This window comes from Mytilus edulis, chromosome 14 (genome assembly GCF_963676685.1).
Source record: "Mytilus edulis chromosome 14, xbMytEdul2.2, whole genome shotgun sequence".
In the NCBI taxonomy this organism is placed as follows: domain Eukaryota; kingdom Metazoa; phylum Mollusca; class Bivalvia; order Mytilida; family Mytilidae; genus Mytilus; species Mytilus edulis.
Window position 1 is genome coordinate 46469442 of NC_092357.1, and position 25395 is coordinate 46494836.

The following is a 25395-nucleotide window of genomic DNA, read 5'->3' on the forward strand; positions in this document are numbered from 1 at the left end:
AAACCTAGTTTTAAAGCGCTAAACCTCTTACTTTGATGACAGTCTCGTCAAATTCCGTTATATTTACAATGATGCGTATTGTTTTGTTTATCAATTCAAACTAACCACCGTTAAGGCATTTGATTAAATTCCTTACCATCGCGATTACCCAGAAAAATGAAAACAAGTTTAAAGCGCAAGGCTTGTTATTGGACGCACAAAATATTCAACTGTGCTAATGAGAATCGATAATTAGAGAAACAATTAAGACCTCTGTTGACTGTTTGAAATTATAGTACTTCCTTTCACGGAATATTAGGGTCAAGTTATGTGGTATTGTATTTTAATTTGAACTAGAAAACACCCGCGAAATCTCGGGCATATATATACAGCTTGTAAACTGTTGTAGGGTGAATTTTTGTAAAGACAATTATTATGACTGGAGAATTTCATATAATGGATCAAAAGCCCTTTCCCTTTTTTCCAAAGTCCGTTAGGTGATTTCTTTCTGTTAAATTCAATTATTTTCGTATTTCTGGCCTTATACCACAATTATTCTTCCCCTTTGCTACAATGCATGGCCAAATCACTACTTTCACTTTACACAAAATAAATTTGTATGCCCCATTTATGGGAATTATGTTTTCTAGTCTGTTCATCAGTTCATTCGTTTGTACGTCCGTCTGTCCCGCTTCATGTTAAAGTTTTCGTCGAGGTAGTTTTTGATGCAGTTAAGCCCAACCAACTCGAAACTTAGTAAATATGTCCCCTGTGATATGATCTTTCTAATTAGAGATTTTACCCCATTTCACGGTCCACTAAACATAGTGAGTGCGGATAGTGCCGATGTGGCATCCGAATACTATGGACATATTCTTGTTTCCACATGTTTTACTTATTTCAATATATATGCAACTGGTATGATGACCCTTTAGATAAATATTTCAGAAAAAAAAGTAGATAGAATACACAGAGTCTCAATATATTATAGTAGTATAATCGTAGTTTACATGTGGATAAACGCGAAAAATAATTGTCTCTAAGGAGGTATAATAATTGTGGTTCTTGCGATCTAAAAACCATGATATGGAGAACGCTCTGGTTGGCTTATTTATTTTTCATTTTTGTAATCTATCATACGATTGGTTGTTCTTGTGTGGATGTTTAAAACCGGAAGTCTTATCCATGACTAAAAGTCAGTCTGATGACGGAAACAATATCCGGACACCTATTTTGTCGTTTTTCTCCCAAAATAACTCAATCTGAATAATTATAAGAATCGACTTTGCATGTTACCTAAAGAACACAGAGACATGATGATTAATTTATTGTGGAAGGAAGAGAAGCGACACACAAAATGAGGTCTTCTCATAGTAATCTAATAGTATAGATATTTAAAAGTTTTTCTCAGTCTGTAATTATATCCGAAATATCAAATTTGTGTTTAGGCTAATTATAAAATATAATAATACTAATGAGAAATCATTGGTTTTTTTTATACAGTCATATATTTTAGGAAGTAATAATAAATAATGAAGAGACATTCTATTTGAACCAAATTGTAACGAGATTTAAAGTTTATTCATAATTTTTTAAAAAGACGTATTAATTAAATATAAACACCAGTTACACTATCAATTGTAACACATTGTAAAAAAAATATTCATCTGAAATTATGTCACACGTATAATAGTATAACTTCCTTATAGAACAGACAATATAAAGAGATAATGGTATGTTATTGAATTTGCCTTATTTATTTCATTTAAAGCTTTGTGAGAACTCATTCAAACGTTTCGTTATATAAAGATTTTATGTCCATATACACCAAAGAGGCACACAGGGATATTTTCGACGGTAGGTAGGTATTCATTGTTAATATTAAGAATTTACGAGAATAAGAAAGTAGAAAATCAAATTCATGCCTCTGATCATTTTTTTCTGGATGTACGTTGATCTGGACAGCTCAAAGACGAATATTTGAACGCAAAAGCTGTAAAACCAAATTTTGTAAATATATTTGACGACGACAATCAATCATCGGCTTCACCTCTCAATTAGTGAAATAACAAATGGCTACGTAAGGTACTGGCGAGGTCCTGAGTCTAAGTGTGGTACATGTAAATGTGGCAAAGATAACCTAGTTTGTTTTGATTTTAATTATACACTTTATAAAACACAGCGTGGATCTCCGTTTTTATATTGTATGTGTTTTGTCGTCCTTTTTAATGTGTTTTACATTATTCCTCTCGAGCTCTCATATCTGCCTTCTATTATTCTTCTATAAAGGTACAAGTTTTGTACAATGGGGAAAAAATAGGTTTTGCACCTGTCCGAAGTCAGGAATCTGATGTTCAGTGGTTGTCGTCGGTTTATGTGGTTCATAAGTATTTCTCGTTTCTCGTTTTTTATATAGATAAGAACGGTTGGTTTTCTTGTTTGAATGGTTTTACACTAGTAATTTTTTGGGGCCCGTTATACATGTAGCTTGCTGTTTGGTATGGGCATAGGCTCCGTGCTCAAGACCGTACCTTGACCCACTATTATGGTTTAGTTTTATAAATTGTGACTTGGATGGAGAGTTGTCTCATTGGCACTCATACCACTTTTTCCTATATCTAATTCATATCGATTTTTTTCGTAATCCAGAGCGTCATTATTTGTTTCAGTTATTTAGGAATTTTTGGCAGTACTTTAGCTGGTATATCTGTTTCCTTAAGTCCTTTATGGATCTACATTACACCCTATTGAAAAGGGAAAACACTCAAGTGTGTGCTGAATCGCAATGTTAGGGATTTGATTTTGACTGGAAAAAAGTACTTTAAAAGAGTTTGACTCGTTAGATGAGCGATTTAAATCAATTAGCTTTCATGTTAGGCATGTATCTTGAAAATGCATAAACTTCTTTAATTAGCCCTTAAGCCAAATAATCGATGTGAGTTTTGACATAGAATTTAGTAGAGTTTCGTTATTACACTTTGATACGTGTATTTATTTATAACCAGTAAATTGTTGTTTAATGACTATTTTTCGTTTTCTAGACATGTTAGAGCTTCTCACATTTGTACCTTCATTTTCAAAGCTTCGAGGAAAGCCAAATGATGATTGGATAGACCGGATGTCACATGTTTATACAACATCGATATTGATAATCTTCACAGTTGCAGTCAGTTCCGGTCAAATTTTTAAACATCCAATACAATGTTGGGTTCCTGCACAGTTCGAGGAATCGATGGAGAGGTATACAGAGTATCATTGCTGGATTAAGAATACGTACTACGTTCCAATGCTTCAAGAAATTCCGGAAAATATTTCCGAACGTCAGGATGCAGAGATAACGTACTACCAGTGGGTTCCATTGATTTTGATTTTCATGGCATTCTTATTCAAACTTCCGAATGTCGTTTGGAGAATATCTAATGGCGGATCTGGAATGAATCTTGATCAAATGGTACTCTTTGCGGAGCAAACTCAACTTGGATCGCCAAAAGATCGCGAGAAGTCGATAAAAACTCTGGCTCATTTTATGGACAAATGGTTGGACTCCAATGTTGAAAAGAACTTGAACTTTATTAACAGGACATTGGCTGGGATGTATTTAATCATTCTTTTCCTTTTTGTCAAGGTCTTATATGTTTCAAATGCATTTGGACAACTATTCCTATTGAACGCCTTCCTGTCAACTAAATACAGCTTTTATGGTTTTGATTTTTTCGATAACTGGAAAAGCAATAGACCATGGAGAGATTCCCCAAGATTTCCAAGAGTAACGTTATGCGATTTTCAGATAAGACAGCTTCAGAACGTTCAGAGATTTACTATTCAATGTGTTTTACCTATCAACCTTTTCAACGAGAAAATCTTCATTTTTATCTGGTTTTGGTTAATTTTCATCACTTTTTTGGCAGCATGCAATCTACTCATGTGGATTTACTTGATCCTATTAAACACCAACAAAATACGTTACTGTAAAAAGTATCTGAAAATGAATCACGAGATTTACAACAAGTTTGATAAAGTACTTTGCCGCAAGTTTGCAGAACATTACATGCGAGATGATGGAGTGTTAGTGCTGCGAGTTATTTCGAACAATTCGTCTGATATGGTTGTGACCGATCTCGTTAAGGAGCTATGGTCAACATTCAAAAACAAGTACGGTCAGAATACAAAGACAGGAGAAGATGTCGCATTATTGAATCCAGATGTTAAGGCAAATCTTGAAAGATAAGAATTCATCATAGGCTTGTACTTTGCTCGATCAATCTATTGTTTGTATTTATTAGTCTATTACAGCAAGTAATTTACCAACTTACCGTGCAGTGTCTTATCGTAGCTCTATCCGGTTATTTCAGCAAATTGTCAAAACATTACATCGGGGATTTAGATTGATTGTATAACGAGATGTATCTGACATTTACTACATTTGTAATTAAATTTTTCGCTATCAAACACTATATTGAAATATGAAATACCTTTGTCACGAGTGTTAACCTATATTTAGATTTGATTCGTATAATATTATTTACTTACGTTTTAAACTTTTTGCGTTGTTTTCATTCGACATGCATTTCAGAATGTCTTTTGATCTCACATGTCTTACGGTTTGTACTAACACGAGCAAACACGACAAGTGCCACATGTGAGACAGGATATGCTTATCTTTCCAGAGCACCTACGATAACTACAAGTTTTTGTTGGAGTTTGTTTTGCTTAGTATTACGTTCTCAATGTTCGGTAGTGTGTGCTATTGTTTGTCTGTTTGTCTTTTTGTTTATTTTTAGCCATGGCGTTTTCAGTTTATTTCACGACTTATAATTTTAATTCACTTTGGTATGTATCGTCCCCCTTTTTTTCTCATGAATCTGGTGAATGACCAAAACCTCTATTCAAATGTTGATCAAGCTAGTCGAAACACAATATAAACACAAGGGGGTAATTGGCTTGACATTTAAGTTATACTTAATTGTACGAAAATAGGTATGATGATAATAGATCTGACAGAAGAATCAGGTGGTTATACGAAATAAAAAAGCCTCCGATTTTGGCATAATAACCTCCTTTCGGGTGTTGGATATTCACGCTGTTTTCTGTCGAGTTGTTGTCTCTTAATTATATTCTCTATTTCCATTTTTGATTTTAATGTAAATTTGTTTACATTATTAACTTACTTGGTTAAAGAAAGTGAATACATTAAAAGGAAAGTGGATCCATTTTAAATTAATTAAGAACTGCGTAATATCCAGAGGTAGAATACTTCAACGGGTTAAAATAGAAATGATTAAAGAACATTGCTATATCAAGGGAGTTAATGAGAAAAAAATGAAATATTATGTTACAAATTAAGGTTTTTCAGGAAATGCTTGTCGGTTAAAACGATTAAAGGGTCGCGGTAATGTTGCTTCCAAATTTTTGAGGGTCAAAATTTGTTCAAGAAAATTCAGATGAAATGGATAAAAAAAAAATATTTGTCATGCAAATCGTCTTTATGACTACTCACCTGATAAAAACTGTATTCAGCTAAAACTTGTATATCTTTATTTGTTATTACTTGATAAGACACAGAATTTAAACAGGAAAATGTCTCATTTGCAGTGTGTGAAATCATTTTTGATGAATCACCATCAAGTTTTTTAGTGTTAAACAAAATGACATTCATGCCTTCTTTCAGAAAGCTGAATCGTCAAAAAATGATTCAGAGGCTCTGTGTATTTTAGAAACAATGTTAAATTAATCATAAATAATTGGTGTAAAATTTACCGTTTTTTAAATTGGAAAACGTTTTACCCAATACGTTATCATTCATGTAATTTTTTAAGAGATATCTGCACTTTCCGTATTTTCGCTTTCATTTCTATTTCGAACATGTGAGGAAAGATAAATTATGACTGGATTAACCGAATATCACAATTTAAACGACCAAGGTGTAAATTTACTTTGAAGTTGCAGTCCGTTGCAGTCCATATTTCACAGATCCGATAAAATGTTGGAATCGTTCAAAGGCTGACTTGGTTGATTCTTATGTGAAGCACCATTGTTTGATAACAAAAACAGTATTGACAGATCTGTACTTTGGGTGATTTTGATGTGGCTTTTAATATGGAAAATGTTCCAATGTAAAGCATTTCTCATTATCAAATGCAAATGAGGAGCATTTTTCATTTCATTCATTTCATAACTTTAAAATTTAATTAACAACTGAAAATTCAGAACAATATAAATCTGTAAATCATTTCATATTTGTGAGAAAAAAAAGGGATAAAGGCCACTTTTATTATGAAAGGTTTCGTAAAAGAAATGTTTTTCCTAGGATGAAAAATTCATATGCACTGCTATTTTTTCAAAGGTCAAAACATAGGGACATGAGGTATATTTTCAACATTTGTATTTCTTGAACTTCCGAGATTTGACACTTTTACTGAAATTATGTACTATCCCTCCCTTCTTTATATGTTATAACTATCACCTGTATGAAACTACTCTAATGACAACATGAAATCATTTCATAATACTAGAATTAAAAAAGTTTTTTGGTGGATGCGATTCCAACATTCAAGACTATATTAAGTATCTAATGCTACCTCCGTCTCTATTTTACATTTCACATTATGCTATTTATCTATCAAAATTCACAATTTCTTATAAAAATTGTCATTTTACAACTGTTGTGACCACCACATTATGTATGAACCAAGACAGCCTATGGTTTGTCTGAATAAAATGTGCATTATCTTGGAGATGATTGTTTTCAATTTTTTCTAGACATGAGACAGGTTCTTTGTTCAGCAGTCAACAGGATACTCCTGAAAAATATTTATATATAATCATTATAGTACATCTTCAAATATGGTACAAATAAAAGAAAGGACAAGATACAAAAGGGACATTCAAGCTCATAAGAATAAAACAAACTGACAACGTATATAATAGAAAAATACAAACAATAGTTCTCAAAACACAACATAAAAAACAAATGACTTAGTAACACGAACCCCACCACAAACTAGGGTGAAGCAAGCAGCTATTGATGGGTGAGGAGATCCTGTTTCATGTAAAGTAATAATCAAGTACTAGATAATACCACGATTACTCAAGTAGTATATGCAGGTATAAAAGGATCCGACTAGAATTGGTCCCACAGATTTAATGTCACTTTGGTACAACGATTTTATGTTATTTAATTCATCATATATACAAGGATTAAATTTTGTATGCCAGTAGCGCATTTCATCTAAAAATGACTCATCAGTGACACTCAAAGTAAAGTTGAAGAGCATTGAGAATCCAAAAATCTGAAAGGTTTTGTCAAAATACAGCTCAGGTATACTATACTTTTTCGAATATTCATTTTTTTTTCTGAAAAGTTCATTTACAATAAAGACCATATATTAACACAGAACGTGCTGACAACTAGGTGTTGATACCGCGGGGAGATTCCTTCAATAGCCGTGGCATTGACCTAGTGGTTAGTAGTAAACTCACCATGCATGAATGTTTATCTTTATATTTGAATTAATAATGACACTCGGTATGAAATGTTATGATAACTATACTTTGGTATTACAAGTTTTTTGAAGATTGAAAAGTTGTACATTTTCTTTCAAATTAGTGTTATTTGTTCATAATACGAAAAGAATGAAAAATGAAGTTACATAATATTGCGTAGCCTTCTACTTTAGAATATTTACTTACCTTTACACAGCATGAATACAGTGAAGAGGGATATCACGTAAAGTTCTTCTATCAATATTTTCTTACAGTTATGAATCAGCTTGTTGATAAAGTTTCAACTAAAAAGGATTTCATGTTTTATCAAAACGTCATTTGTTGGTTAACATATATTTATATATATAATGGAGGCAACCTATTCAAGTAGCATGTTTTGTTGCATCTGTAAAATTAGGAAAGGAAAGATAGCTGTATTGCTTGTTTTTCCAAAAGGGAACAGTTACATCATACGTAATACACAAAATAGCTTTTGAAAGAATTCAAATATTTTTTCGTACTATTACTCCAAGGAATTTACTACTTGCAAAGGAAATCACCTGTATTTTATCTGAATATATAAGTGCTCTTAGAAAGTAAACAATTATATAAAATTTTGTATTTAAATTGTGCCAAAGATCAAATTTAGTTTTTCAGTGTATGTTCACTTTCTTATGCTCTTCCACTTTGTACTTTTTTGGCTTTGATCTGAGCGTCACTAATAAATCTAATGTAGACGAAAAGCGCTTCCGGCGTATCAAAGTATAAGCCTGGTACCTTTGGAAATTATTTGGTAATATATCTTTTGATTAAGATAAGCCATTTCAATTGATATTTTAAAGTGTGCCTTTCTATATTTTAATGTTACACTATTGTTTCAGGTCAGTTGACGGTTGGCACCGATTATAACGCAATAACCTACTGCATGTGTTAACACCTGTTCTAAGTCAGGAACCTGATGATCAGTGGTTATTGTTTGATTATGTTGTTTCTGTTTTTTGGGTTTTTTTAAAAAAAAAAAATTAGACTGTACTTTTGTTCTTGTTTGGATGGTTTTACAGTAGTAGATTTGAAGTTTAATAGCTTGCTATTCGATGCGAGTCAATGCTCCGTTATGACGACCGTGTTTTGGCCAATTATGGTTTACTTTTACAAATTGTGACTCGGATGGAGTGCAACTCACATCACATCATCTTATATCTATAAACATTTATATTTACAAAAACCGGCCGTTTTTTTTTTATCAAAATGCCATTTAGAGTTCAATGTCTGTTGTCGGATTTTACGAGTCACCGCTGAAATCTCATCGATATAATTCTTATTTCAATCATGGTTAAGTTCCTTAATTATGTTTAAAGCTTCTTTTTTTATTCATATATGTAAAACATATTTAATTGTTCTGTAGTTATTACCTCGGTACTAATAAGATTTACAACATACCTTTTACAATAGTATCATCCGGGTATGGGTGCATCAATGGATTAGGATAACGTCATTCGGAAGAGATAGCACACATGACACTCTTGGAAAGAATATAGTTTTGGTTAGTCTTGAATCCGGGTTTAACGCACCATTTTTCTTAAAATATTCTGTACCAAGTCAGGAATATGGTAGATGTTTTGATCTAGTGTTTGTTCTATGTATATTGGTGTTTGTTTTTGATACACTTCAGTGTTTCTGTTGTTCCTTTGCTTTCCTCTTACAATTGAGGATGTGTTTTCTTTGGTTTTAGTTTGTAAACGGGATTTGTTCTCGTAATCGATTTATGACTTTTAAACAGCGTTAACTACTGGTATTAACTTTCTTTTGCTCTTTCTGTTTTTTATATCAAGGTCAATATTTATTCTTATTTCATATTTTAAGGAATTTAGAAATTGCAAGTGAATTAAACAGATTTTTTTTTAATTTTAAATGAGAAACTATAAGTTTTTTTATTTGCTTTTTTGTAACATATACTTACAGGCAAGTGTTATATAAAATGATTGGGAGTCCTTATATCACCTCACCTGCCAGTTATTAAACCAGAAATTATCAATGATAACATTAAAAAGAAAGAAAGCACTTTTAGTTTAGGTTTCTTTCATTATCTCATGGTGTATTGTATTTGCTAATAAGTGTACAGTTGAGCTGTCTGACCGCTAGGTAAACCAATCCTTATTGCAGAAAAGTAAGGAAAGTATCAACACACAAATGGGGAAAAAATTGACTTTACCAATTACAACAAAACAAAAAACAATTATTATATTCTCTAGTTTCTCCTGGGTTTTTTTGTCGAAGTAAAGGATGGGCTTAACTTTCCACTTATATGACAGCTGTTTATAATTCCGTCAAATTGATTAAATTAAATGATTTACCAAAAGAGACAATGTATTCTCTTATTAAAAGTACTGCTGGATGTTAGATAAAGGTAATATAACACCAACAATGTATGTCGCAGCTACATAATAAAGAAAGTCAGAGTTCTTTTTCATATAGACAAACTCCCAAGAAATAATGACAGAGACACTCTGACAATCAAATGAAATAACTGTGAATACAAACCGTCTAGATTTAACCTGTTTTATTGTATTTCTTCAGGATACTAAAGGTTTGTTAATCATTTATACGTATACCATCCATGAGATAGAACATTACCTTCTCCAAGATTTTCATATATAAGTATTGCAGCTACCTTTTTGAAGTATTTTCATTATAATACAGTCTGTTTGGCTCTTCTAAAACTTGTTACATGTTAAAAGGTAAATATAACACCAATGTGCGTTGCTGTTATATAATATAGAAAGTCAGAAGTCTCTCTCATTTTAGACAAACAACAAGAATTAATGACAAAGATACTTTGACAATCAAAAAAACAAAACGCTGAATACAAACAGTCTAGGTTTCAATTCACAGCACGCTTTTTTAATTTCGATTTGACAGAGGAATTTGTGTACATGTACATACATGTGTTTAATGATAGAACAGTATATCACAGTTGCAATATATTTAACAATTACCTCGACTTATGGAAGTACTCTCATTATCATGCATTTGTTCTCTTATTCCTTAAATTGTTGCATGTTTAATATTAATATGACACCAATGTTAGTTGATGTTACTTACAATTGAAAGTCAGACGTATTTCACATTTTAGACAAACCATCCAAAAAATTTTGAAAAAGAAACTTAGACAAACAAATGAAAAATAACTTGAAATTATCAGCCTCCATTGAACCAATTTTATATATATATGTTATATTTGTTATTCTCGTGAGATTTTGTCTATGTGTGTTACATTTTAGTGTTATGTCGTTGTTCTCCTCTTATATTTAATGCGTTTCCCTCGGTTTTAGTTATTTACCCCGATTTTGTTTTTTGTCCATGGATTTATGAGTTTTGAACAGCGGTATACTACTGTTGCCTTTATTTATTGGATTTCATTCACAGCAGGATAGTAGTTTTACTTTCACGAGGGAATCACTGTATGTACATTTCCTTTAAGATAGATCACTACATTACTTTACAAGTTGTTCATATTTGACAAGTGTTGGAATAATCTTTTCCTTATAGTTTGTTATGTTCTTCTTAAAACTGCTGTATGTGTATATACAAATATAACACAAATGTGTATTGCTGTTACATAATATAGAAAGTCGAAAGTCTTTCTCCTAAAAGACAAAACTCCTAGAAATTATGAAAATAACATAAAATAAACAATGTATTCAAACAAGTCTTGGATGTTTTTTACACTACGATAATAATGCTTTGAAGAGGGAATTTGTGTATTTACAATTTTTTAAGATATAAGAACATTTCAAAAGTATATGATATTTTTCTAATAGGTTTTGTAATTAATATTCCCCCTAGAAATGTTTGATTATCAAGCAAGTTGTTCTTTTATTTTCATCACCATTCAAATTCAAAATGTGTAATTATAACACCAATAATGTATAATGTTGATATAGAATATAGAAAGTCAAAGTTCTTTTTCATTTAAGAGAAACTGCCATTACAAATGACAAAGAAACTCTAACAAACATATTACATGTATACATATACACAGTCCTGCTAAAAACAATTCTTATTGTTTTTGTAGATGGCAGCTTCAGTTTTCTTTTGACGAAAGAATAAAGGTGAACGTACATCTCCCTAAAACAAACTTTACAAGAACATTACATTTTTTACAATCACAATAACGTCTACGATCAATTGTGTGCATGCTCATGTCAATGCTGGTACATTACCTTACACACATATTGTATGTACAATACATTGTGCAATAAACTCCTACCTCGAGAATATTTTATTTTCTTACAGTGCATGCAGTGATTGCCTTGATTTCAAAAACCAAACATGTAAATATTTTTTAATATATAGAAACCATGGACATTCTTTACAATGATATGGCTTTCAAATATATTGATCTGAAGCATCAAAGTACAGATAATACCTATCGAAATGACAACATAGTGCAGTAATCTTACGCCGTTGAATCCTAAGGTAGGTTTAATTTATCTGCTTTTTATCAGATTTTATACAGAATACGTTTTGATATGCAATGAATTATTTAGGGAAATTGGTTTGAAATCAAAGAAAAATATACAAATTCATGCAAAAATATTGAAGAAGGTATGTGAGTACACATTAAAATTGACAGCATTTGCTAAAACTTAGTCCAATTCTGATATGTTCCAAAATATCATAAAAATAATAGGTCACCAAGCATTTTTCAAACTACAGGTTGTTTCAAAACAACATATTTTGTATGGATTATACAGGAAAAATATTATTGTGTGATTAGAAGCTTAACTAAATGATAGAATTGTCAAATAAAATTACGGTAAGATAGCTTGTTGAAATGTTTTGAGAATATCACAAAAGAAGATAGTGTCACTGTGGTTTTTTCTAGCTTAAATAAAAATAGCAAAATTTCATGTAGATTAATTCACAAAATACACTATTTCTGAGTTACATCCCTTAAAATGCCAATTTGAAAACATTTAAAATCAATTACGTTTGTAAAATTATTACAATTTATAAGTTAAAATCTTATAAATTTGTTCTTCTAAATGAAAATTCACATTACACATGTTACATATGTACTAGTCATCTGCATTCCTCATCAAATTTTGTTGACTTGACTGAAAATCTGAGCCTCAGATTCTTTGTAAGTTACAATCTAAGATGGCGAAATACACCCATACTACCTTAATAGGATTTTGCTTTCATATATGTGTACCTCGACCATCAATGAATGGAAAGAATTTATCGAGATGCCCATTTGGTGCGGAAACATTGCTGTTTCTACATTAGTTAGATTAAAATGTTCTTTACAGATTATAAACAAGATACGTATTGCTATGCAACGATTTGCATCCAGGAAAGTGGTGTGAAATCAAAGAATATATCAAAAACCATAAATAAATTTTTAGTATGAGATGGCTTTCAAATATGTTGAACTCATGCGCTTCTAAATAGACATTGTTTATCGAGAATCACATTTTGTACAGTACACTATTCTACTCTTTACTCATTAATGAGGGGGATAGGACCTTTATCGGGACTCCGGGATCGGGTGTTTTTAAGCTCGGGATTTCGGGATCGACCCTTTCGGGATCCGGGAATCCTTTTTCGCATTTCAGGACCTCAGGAATTTGGGATTTTTAAGCCCGGGATTTCGGGATTTCGTGTTTTTAAGCTCGGGATTTCGGGATCAGGACCCCTCCTACCCTCCCTCATTAATAAGATCAATTTGTTACTTTTTCAGATTACACGCAGCATTAGTCTAGGTAGCCGGCACATTTGGTTTGAAATCGGACAAAGGCATCTAGAAATCACGAAAAATCTATGGTAAGATTTGTTTTGAAATATGTTAAATATGATTTATACGAATCGGCTTGATTGAAATAATTGTTCTATTTTTCACAGTATGCTCCTACTATTTTGCTTTAACAGGGAATTTGTGTACAAACATGTTTTTTACGATAGAATATATATCACAAGTGTATCATATTTTGCAGTAGGTACTAGTATTTTAATTACCTTTACCTATAGAAGTACTAACATTATCTTACAGTTTGTTATTTCTTATTTCTAAAATTGCTGCATGTTAAAATATAACAATAACAATGTATGTTACTGCTTCTTGGTATAGAAGGTCAGACTTCTTTCTCATTTAAGACAAACAAATTAAAAAAAAAAACAGAGAACACAATGGGTAATTGTTAAAAAAAGATTGATTGATTTTCAGAGAACGCTACTACAATTTTATTTTGACAGGATATTAGCGTACTTACATGGTTTTTTTTGCAATAGAACAAACATTATAAAAGATTAAAAAAAGATTTGTCGTAATTCACAGAACACTACTAGAATTTTGTTTCGACAGAGTAATTTTTGTACCTACATGTTTTGTTTAATGGAATAAACATTATATCACTGAAAGTACTTTTATTTTCTCATAATAAGTTTCCTTATTCCTCAAACTGCTGCATGTTGAAATATGTAAATAAAACACCAACTATATATGTTGCTGTTGCTGTTGCATGATATAGAAAGTCAGAGATCTTTGTCATTTTTGACAACACAGAAAAAATAACTTAAACACTCTGACAATCAAATGAAAATACATTGAACATCAAGTCTTGATTTTTACAATTGTCGTTGGTTTTGACAGCATGATACTGCAGTTTTGATTTCACGAGTAAGTAAATCTTCTTATTGATCGAACATTACAAGTTGCTTATATTTCACTTTAAGTGTTGCAGCCATCTTTACTTTTTGAAATATTTTCATTACCTTAACGTTTGTTCGGTTTTTTTCTCAAATGGGGGTCTCAAATTACTGCATGTCAATATGTATTTAAAAACACCAACAATGTATGTTGCTGTTACATAATATAGAAAGTCAGAGGTCTGACTAATATATGTAGTTCATTTCAGACAAACTGCTCGGCAAAAAAGGCAAAAAAACTAAGACAATCAAGCAAATAAAATACTGAATATATATTCAGTTTTAGTAAAAACAATATTTGTTGTTATCACAGCAGGCAATGACAGATTTGTTTTGAAGGGAAGATATGTGTTCGTTTATATGATGTAAGATATAAAATTAGCTTTAATTTATATATAAATTTACAATAATTATAACATAAAACCTGGTGTTTTGGTTACATTACACATAGTTTTAAAATTCCTATAACGACTGCATATTAAAATAATTTATGTCAATATAACACCAACAATGTTTGTTGCTGCTACATAATATAGAAAGTCAGAGGTCTTTCTCATTTCAGATAAATAAAAACAAAGACACTCTGACTATCAAATAAAAAACAGTGAATAAAGACAGTCTTGGTTAAAAAAAATGATTGTTATTTACAGAACGCTACTACAATTTTGCTAGACAGGGGAATTTGTGTAAGCAAATGAATTTTTAAGATAAACATTTAAATAAAGTATACCATCTTTTGCAATATGTATCGTAATGACATAGTTAGCTCTTTCATTATCTTACCGGTTGTTTTGTTATTCCTTTAAATCGCGGAATAATAACATGTAAATATATCACCAACAATGTATGTTGCTGCTACATGGTATAGAAAGTTAAAGCTCTTTCTTATTTTAGACTAACAACCAAAAAAGGTTTTGACAAAGATGCTATGACAATCAAAATGAAAATACTTCATGTATAATCAGTTATTAGTTAAAACGATATTTATAAAAAGAAAAAAAAAGATGTGATATGATAATCAATGAGACAACTGTCCACAAGAGACCAAATGATACAAAAAAATAGAAAAAAAAACTATCGGTTATGATAACTGATAGTTTTTTTTTTCTAGTTTTATTTTTATAAAATATATATCGTCAGCTATAAAAGACCCCAAAATGACATATACAAAAAAACTAACGATCTAATCCATGTAAAACAAATGATCGAAAAACAAATATGTTATTGATTAACCAAGGACAACCAATAATTCAAATAAATTTATCATGAAACCCTGAACTTAAATGTTTAGTGTTTATTTTAAGAAATGTCGATATTAATCATCACTGTTAAGATGTTATTCATGAAACAGATCATCTGGTGCAGTACGAATGCATTGCTTAATGATGAATTCGATAGTTTTTTATTTAAAAAAAAAATCAAAAAGTACACGCAGAGTACATACTGATAGGTAACAAATTGCTTCCTTAAAATGAATTTAGAATTGAAAAACAAATATCTTAATATCTTAAATACAAGAATACATAAAAATAATAAGGAGTTGGTTTTCAACTTTTTCGACCTATAGCACTCTAGCATTACCATGATCACAACCAAGACATTATTTATCGATAGAAACATCTGGTAAGGTAAACTTGTACTGATCAATTGGTGATCTGATCAATAGTTTTTATTTTATTTTCAAAGGTTGTACGCAAATGCATGCGTATTTAAAGGTTACGAATTGCTTCCGGTAAAGTTGGAAAATGCGAATATGGGTATAACAATTGCATTCCTTTAATGATTAATAAGTTTAAATAGTTTTTCTTTTCAACAGATCATACGCAGAACACGTATTAATAGGCAACGAGTTGCTACCGGGAAATTGGTTTGAAATCAAAGATAAATGTCTGAAAAGCAGGACTAAAAATAACCAGGATTCGGTTGTCAAATATGTCGACATCTAACATTACTGCACAGACTTTATCAAAATGCGAATTTGGTGCATAGCAATTGCTCTGCTTAATGATTAATAAGTTTAAATTTTTCTTCTTTTAACAGATTATACGCAGAACACGTATTGATTAGCAACGAATTGCTACCGGGAAATTGGTTTGAAATCAAAGATAAATGTCTGAAAAGCAGGACTAAATATAACCAGGATTCGGTTGTCAAGTATGTCGACATCTAACATTACTGCACAAACTTTATTAAAATGCGAATTTGGTGCATAGCAATTGCACTGCTTAATGATTAATAAGTTTAAATTGTTCTTCATTTTAACAGATTATACGCAGAACACGTATTCATTAGCAACGAATTGCTACCGGAAAATTGGTTTGAAATCAAAGATAAATATCTAAAACCAGGATTTAAAATAATCAGGATTCGATTTTCAAATAGGTAGACCTCTGGCATCACTGCACAGATATTATCTATCGAGATGCACATCTTGTGCAATAAAATTGCATTGTTTAATAAGTAGTAAGAATACATTTGTATTACTTTTTATGCATGTTATACAAAAGAATAACAATGGCAACTTGGTTTCAAATCAAATAAAACTATCTAGAAACCATTTATATATCTTTGTTAAGATATTGCGTTCGAATATGTTGAATTTTAGCATTTCTGAACTGATATTTCCCATTCATCAAGATACGTATTTAATGTCGTAAAAAGGTTCCGGTGAATAATTAGGGAAAATTTAGGCATTGATAGGCAACACATTGCTTCGGGAGAAGTGGTTTGAAAAAATGGAAAACAATAAAAAAAAAAAAAAAACATGAATAGATCGTTCTTATGATAAGTTTTCAAATAGAATATTTTTTTTTTTTTATTTTGAACTCAAGAATCGCTACCAAGGCATTACTTAACGAGATGCGAATTTGATGCAATAAAATTGCATTCATGGTTAATGATTAATTAGATTCCTTTTTTTTCTATTTTGCAGATTATACGAAAGAATAAGTCTTGATAGGCAACAATTGCTACCGGGAAATTGGTTTGAAATCAAAGATAAATGTCTTCAAAGCAGGACTAAAAATAACCAGGATTCAGTTGTCAAATATGTCGACATCAAACATTACTGCACAGACTTTATCAAAATGCGAATGTGGTGCATAGCAATTGCACTGCTTAATGATTAATAAGTTTAAATTGTTCTTCATTTTAACAGATTATACACAGAACACGTATTCATTAGCAACGAATTGCTACCGGAAATTGGTTTGAAATCAAAGATAAATATCTAAAAACCAGGATTTAAAACAATCAGGATTCGGTTTTCAAATAGGTAGACCTCTGGCATCACTGCACAGATATTATCTATCGAGATGCGCATCTGATGCAATAAAATTGCATTGTTTAATAAGTAGTAGGAATACATTTGTATTACTTTCTATGCAGATTATACAAAAGAATAACAATGGCAACTTGGTTTCAAATCAAATAAAACTATCTAGAAACCATTTATATATCTGTTTTAAGATATTGCGTTCGAATATGTTGAATTTTAGCATTTCTGAACTGATATTACTAATTCATCAAGATACATATTTGGTGTCGTAAAAAGGCTCCGGTGAATAATTAGTGAAAATTAAGGCATTGATAGGCAACACATTGCTTCGGGAGAAGTGGTTTGAAAACATGGAAAGCAATACAAAAAAACATGAATAGATCGTTCTTATGATAAGTTTTCAAATAGAATATGTTTTTTTTTTAATTTTGAACTCGAGAATCGCTACCAAGGCATTACTTAACGAGATGCGAATTTGATGCAATAAAATTGCATTCATGGTTAATGATTAATTAGATTCCTTTTTTTCTATTTTGCAGATTATACGAAAGAATAAGTATTGATAGGTAACAATTGCTACCGGAATATTGGTTTGAAATCAAAGATAAATGTCTGCAAAGCAGGACTAAAAATAACCAGGATTCAGTTGTCAAATATGTCGACATCAAACATTACAGCACATACTTTATTAAAATGCGAACTTGGTGCATAACAATTTCACTGCTTAATGATTACTAAGTTTAAATTGTTCTTCATTTTAACAGATTATACGCAGAACACGTATTCATTAGCAACGAATTGCTACCGGACAATTGCTTTGAAATCAAAGATAAATATCTAAAACAAGGATTTAAAATAATCAGGATTCGATTTTCAAATAGGTAGACCTCTGGCATCACTACACAGATATTATCTATCGAGATGTACATCTTGTGAAATAAAATTGCATTGTTTAATAATTAGTAAGAATACATTTGTATTACTTTTTATGCAGATTATACAAAAGAATAACAATGGCATCTTGGTTTCAAATCAAATAAAACTATCTAGAAACCATTTATATATCTTTTTTAAGATATTGCGTTCGAATATTGAATTTTAGCATTTCGGAACTGATATTACTCATTCATCAAGATACGTATTTGCTGTCGTAAAAAAGCTCCGGTGAATAATTAGTGAAAATTTAGGCATTGCTTCGGGAGAAGTGGTTTGAAAACATGAAAAACAATTAAAAAAAAACATGAATAGATCGTTCTTATGATAAGTTTTCAAATAGAATATGTTTTTTTTTTAATTTTGAACTCGAGAATCGCTACCAAGGCATTACTTAACGAGATGCGAATTTGATGCAATAAAATTGCATTGTTTAATAAGTAGTAGGAATACATTTGTATTACTTTCTATGCAGATTATACAAAAGAATAACAATGGCAACTTGGTTTCAAATCAAATAAAACTATCTAGAAACCATTTATATATCTGTTTTAAGATATTGCGTTCGAATATGTTGAATTTTAGTATTTCTGAACTGATATTACTCATTCATCAAGATACATATTTGGTGTCGTAAAAAGGCTCCGGTGAATAATTAGTGAAAATTAAGGCATTGATAGGCAACACATTGCTTCGGGAGAAGTGGTTTGAAAACATGGAAAGCAATACAAAAAAACATGAATAGATCGTTCTTATGATAAGTTTTCAAATAGAATATGTTTTTTTTTTAATTTTGAACTCGAGAATCGCTACCAAGGCATTACTTAACGAGATGCGAATTTGATGCAATAAAATTGCATTCATGGTTAATGATTAATTAGATTCCTTTTTTTCTATTTTGCAGATTATACGAAAGAATAAGTATTGATAGGCAACAATTGCTACCGGAATATTGGTTTGAAATCAAAGATAAATGTCTGCAAAGCAGGACTAAAAATAACCAGGATTCAGTTGTCAAATATGTCGACATCAAACATTACTGCACATACTTTATTAAAATGCGAACTTGGTGCATAACAATTTCACTGCTTAATGATTACTAAGTTTAAATTGTTCTTCATTTTAACAGATTATACGCAGAACACGTATTCATTAGCAACGAATTGCTACCGGACAATTGCTTTGAAATCAAAGATAAATATCTAAAACAAGGATTTAAAATAATCAGGATTCGATTTTCAAATAGGTAGACCTCTGGCATCACTGCACAGATATTATCTATCGAGATGTCCATCTTGTGAAATAAAATTGCATTGTTTAATAATTAGTAAGAATACATTTGTATTACTTTTTATGCAGATTATACAAAAGAATAACAATGGCAACTTGGTTTCAAATCAAATAAAACTATCTAGAAACCATTTATATATCTTTTTTAAGATATTGCGTTCGAATATTGAATTTTAGCATTTCGGAACTGATATTACTCATTCATCAAGATACGTATTTGCTGTCGTAAAAAAGCTCCGGTGAATAATTAGTGAAAATTTAGGCATTGCTTCGGGAGAAGTGGTTTGAAAACATGAAAAACAATTAAAAAAAAACATGAATAGATCGTTCTTATGATAAGTTTTCAAATAGAATATGTTTTTTTTTTTAATTTTGAACTCGAGAATCGCTACCAAGGCATTACTTAACGAGATGCGAATTTGATGCAATAAAATTGCATTCATGGTTAATGATTAATTAGATTCCTTTTTTTCTATTTTGCAGATTATACGAAAGAATAAGTATTGATAGGTAACAATTGCTACCGGGAAATTGGTTTGAAATCAAAGATAAATGTCTGCAAAGCAAGACTAAAAATAACCAGGATTCAGTTGTCAAATATGTCGACATCAAACATTACTGCACATACTTTATTAAAATGCGAACTTGGTGCATAACAATTTCACTGCTTAATGATTACTAAGTTTAAATTGTTCTTCATTTTAACAGATTATACGCAGAACACGTATTCATTAGCAACGAATTGCTACCGGAAAATTGGTTTGAAATCAAAGATAAATATCTAAAACAAGGATTTAAAATAATCAGGATTCGGTTTTCAAATAGGTAGACTTCTGGCATAACTGCACAGATATTATCTATCGAGATGCACATCTTGTGCAATAAAATTGCATTGTTTAATAATTAGTAAGAATACATTTGTATTACTTTTTATGCAGATTATACAAAAGAATAACAATGGCAACTTGGTTTCAAATCAAATAAAACTATCTAGAAACCATTTATATATCTTTTTTAAGATATTGCGTTCGAATATGTTGAATTTTAGCATTTCTGAACTGATATTACTCATTCATCAAGATACGTATTTGGTGTCGTAAAAAGGCTCCGGTGAATAATTAGTGAAAATTTAGGCATTGATAAGCAACACATTGCTTCAGGAAAAGTGGTTTGAAAACATGGAAAATGATAAAAAAAAAAAAAAGCATGAATAGATCGTTCTTATGATAAGTTTTCAAATAGGATATGTTTTTTTTTAATTTTGAACTCGAGAATCGCTACCAAGGCATTACTTAACGAGATGCGAATTTGATGCAATAAAATTGCATTCATGGTTAATGATTAATTAGATTCCTTTTTTTTTTTCTATTTTGCAGATTATACGAAAGAATAAGTATTGATAGGCAACAATTGCTACCGGGAAATTGGTTTGAAATCAAAGATAAATGTCTTCAAAGCAGGACTAAAAATAACCAGGATTCAGTTGTCAAATATGTCGACATCAAACATTACTGCACAGACTTTATCAAAATGCGAATGTGGTGCATAGCAATTGCACTGCTTAATGATTAATAAGTTTAAATTGTTCTTCATTTTAACAGATTATACGCAGAACACGTATTCATTAGCAACGAATTGCTACCGGAAAATTGGTTTGAAATCAAAGATAAATATCTAAAACAAGGATTTAAAATAATCAGGATTCGATTTTCAAATAGGTAGACCTCTGGCATCACTGCACAGATATTATCTATCGAGATGTACATCTTGTGAAATAAAATTGCATCGTTTAATAATTAGTAAGAATACATTTGTATTACTTTTTATGCAGGTTATACAAAAGAATAACAATGACAACTTGGTTTCAAATCAAATAAAACTATCTAGAAACCATTTATATATCTTTTTTAAGATATTGCGTTCGAATATTTAATTTTAGCATTTCTGAACTGATATTACTCATTCATCAAGATACGTATTTGGTGTCGTAAAAAAGCTCCGGTGAATAATTAGTGAAAATTTAGGCATTGCTTCGGGAGAAGTAGTTTGAAAACATGAATAGATCGTTCTTATGATAAGTTTTCAAATAGGATATGTTTTTTTTTTAATTTTGAACTCGAGAATCGCTACCAAGGCATTACTTAACGAGATGCCAATTTGATGCAATAAAATTGCATTCATGGTTAATGATTAATTAGATTCCTTTTTTTTTCTATTTTGCAGATTATACGAAAGAATAAGTATTGATAGGCAACAATTGCTACCGGGAAATTGGTTTGAAATCAAAGATAAATGTCTTCAAAGCAGGAGTAAAAATAACCAGGATTCAGTTGTCAAATATGTCGACATCAAACATTACTGCACAGACTTTATCAAAATGCGAATGTGGTGCATAGCAATTGCACTGCTTAATGATTAATAAGTTTAAATTGTTCTTCATTTTAACAGATTATACGCAGAACACGTATTCATTAGCAACGAATTGCTACCGGAAAATTGGTTTGAAATCAAAGATAAATATCTAAAACAAGGATTTAAAATAATCAGGATTCGATTTTCAAATAGGTAGACCTCTGGCATCACTGCACAGATATTATCTATAGAGATGTACATCTTGTGAAATAAAATTGCATTGTTTAATAATTAGTAAGAAAACATTTGTATTACTTTTTATGCAGATTATACAAAAGAATAACAATGGCAACTTCGTTTCAAATCAAATAAAACTATCTAGAAACCATTTATATATCTTTTTTAAGATATTGCGTTCGAATATTGAATTTTAGCATTTCGGAACTGATATTACTCATTCATCAAGATACGTATTTGGTGTCGTAAAAAAGCTCCGGTGAATAATTAGTGAAAATTTAGGCATTGCTTCAGGAGAAGTAGTTTGAAAACATGAAAAACAATTAAAAAAAACATGAATAGATCGTTCTTATGATAAGTTTTCAAATAGGATATGTTTTTTTTTTAATTTTGAACTCGAGAATCGCTACCAAGGCATTACTTAACGAGATGCCAATTTGATGCAATGAAATTGCATTCATGGTTAATGATTAATTAGATTCCTTTTTTTTTCTATTTTGCAGATTATACGAAAGAATAAGTATTGATAGGCAACAATTGCTACCGGGAAATTGGTTTGAAATCAAAGATAAATGTCTGCAAAGCAAGACTAAAAATAACCAGGATTCAGTTGTCAAATATGTCGACATCAAACATTACTGCACAGACTTTATCAAAATGCGAATGTGGTGCATAGCAATTGCACTGCTTAATGATTAATAAGTTTAAATTGTTCTTCATTTTAACAGATTATACGCAGAACACGTATTCATTAGCAACGAATTGCTACCGGAAAATTGGTTTGAAATCAAAGATAAATATCTAAAAACCAGGATTTAAAACATTCAGGATTCGGTTTTCAAATAGGTAGACCTCTGGCGGCATCACTGCACAGATATTATCTATCGAGATGCGCATCTTGTGCAATAAAATTGCATTGTTTAATAATTAGTAAGAATACATTTGTATTTCTTTTTATGCAGATTATACCAAATAATAGCATTGGCAACTTGGTTTCAAATCAAATAAAACTATCTAGAAACCATTTATATATCTTTTTTAAGATATTGCGTTCGAATATGTTGAATTTGAGCATTTCTGAACTGATATTACTCATTCATCAAGATACGTATTTGGTGCCGTAAAAAGGATCCGGTGAATAATTAGTGAAAATTTAGGCAACACATTGCTTCGGGAGAAGTGGTTTGAAAACAAGGAAAACAATCAAGAAACCATGAATAAATCGTTCTTATGATAAGTTTTCAAAGCTAGATATCCAAATACTATGAATAAACATAAACCGGATTCGGTTTTCAAATATGTAGAGCTTTTCTGAACTGATATTACTCATCTAGATGCGTGTATGGTGCAGTAAAAAGGCATCGGAGAATAATTAATTAATTTGTTTCTCCTTTTTTCAGATTGTACACAGAATATACAATGAAAGGCAACGAATTGATCGAAGAAACGCGGTTTTAGATCAAATTAAACTATTAAGAAACCATTAATATAAATCTTCTTTAAGATATCGCGTTCAAATATGTTGACCTCGAGCATTTTAGAAGTGATATTACTCGTTGAGATACGTATTTAGTGTAGTCAAAATGCGCTGTTGAATAATCAATTAGATTGAAATGCTTTTCCTTTTTTAGATTATATTGACAGACAACAAATACACCTTATCGCTATTTGTCCGCCATTACCGGATATCACACAGGTTCCCGTAAAATTTTGACGTCATAAAACAAAATATCTGACGCCACAATGGAAAAGTGATTGTTGTATGCGTCAAAAGTTCAAGCGGCAGGGTCAGCCGGGATTAGCGATAAGGTGTATTGATTCGGGAAAGTTGTTTTTAATCAACAACAACTTATAAAAAAATTTATAAGGATTTTGTTTTCCAATATTCAACTTTGAGCATCACTGAACAGGCTTCATTCATCGAGTTTCACATCTGGAGTATTAACATTGCACTCCTCAATGATAAATTAGTATATTCTTTTATTTATCTTATCAGAGTACACGCAGGAAATGTATTGATAGGTGCCGAGTTGCTTCCGGGAAAATATTTTAACATTAATGATTTTAAATATCTAGAAACCATGAAAATAAATTATTACGTGTTGGCATTTAAGAGTGTCAACTTCGAGGATCACTAAACAGACAGTATTTGTCAGAGATGCTTATCTGGTTCAGTAGACTGGCACTGTTTAAATTTGAATTAGATAAAAAAAAAAAAAAATCCCTGCATTTATACAGATTTTACACAGAAAACGTATTGATAAGCGACGAATTGCTTCCGGAAAAGTGGTTTGAAATCAAAGACAAATATCTAGAAACCACGATCAAATCATTATTATGGTTTTGCTTTTATACTTTTCAACATCGGGCATCACTAAACCGGAATTGTTTTTGAGATGCACATATTGTGCAGCAAAATTGCATTGTTGATAGATGTTTTACTTAAAATTGTTTTGTTTTTACCTGTTATCAGACTTTCATTTATTAGCAACGAAAAAAAAGTGGTTTGAAATCAAAAAACAAAATATACAGAAATTAGGAAAAATATCTATTTAGCATTTTGCATTTCTTTATTTTTACCTCGAACACCTCTGAACAGACATTATATATCAAGATGCGTATCCGGTTCACTGCAATCGTATTGTTTAATCATTGATATGGTACAATTATCTTCATTTTTGAAAGATTATACGCAGAATATGTATTGAAAGGCAACAAAATTGATTTGAAATTAAAAACGATCTTAAAAACAATGAAATACATTTATTAGGATTTGACCTTTAAAAAAGGTTGACCTCACACATCATTAAACAGTCATCATCTATCGAGATGCACATCTGGTGCAGTACCATTGCACTGATTAATTAATAATTAAATTGAATTCTTCTTCATTTTTTTATATAATACGCAGAAAACGTACTGATACATGAACCAAAATTTTCAAGATTTGGTTAAATGTCGACATCGATCATTACTGCATAGACATTTTATTATCTAGATTCACATCTGCAGTAGTAAACCTGCACTGTTAAGATGTTAATTTGTTTAAATATTACTTCCTTTATTCTCCGATTGTACGCGTAATGCGCATTGATAGACAGTAAATATTTCCGGGAAAGTGGTTCGAAATAAAA

The 25395-nt window shown here is 30.8% G+C and overlaps 1 protein-coding gene and 1 long non-coding RNA gene across 3 annotated transcripts; one reads left to right on the plus strand and one right to left on the minus strand.

Annotated features, from left to right (window-relative positions):
- The first annotated feature begins 1721 nt into the window (after positions 1–1721).
- Positions 1722–4517, plus strand: LOC139502401 (innexin unc-9-like). Of its 2 annotated transcripts, none has more exons than XM_071291848.1 (2): positions 1722–1840; positions 3021–4517. In XM_071291848.1, exon 2 carries the CDS (start codon positions 3023–3025, stop codon positions 4205–4207), a length of 1185 nt encoding a protein of 394 aa, XP_071147949.1. In that variant the 5' UTR covers positions 1722–1840; positions 3021–3022; the 3' UTR covers positions 4208–4517. The 2 variants fall into 2 exon arrangements, with proteins under 2 accessions (XP_071147949.1, XP_071147948.1); XM_071291847.1 differs by having other exon boundaries at positions 1755–1836.
- Positions 4518–5190: 673 nt separating this feature from the next.
- LOC139502402 (uncharacterized) lies at positions 5191–11121 on the minus strand. The gene is made up of 3 exons (XR_011658833.1): positions 8902–11121; positions 7669–7766; positions 5191–6779 (listed from the first exon to the last, which is right to left on the minus strand). It is a non-coding gene; the product is annotated as an uncharacterized lncRNA (long non-coding RNA).
- Positions 11122–25395: the final 14274 nt, after the last annotated feature.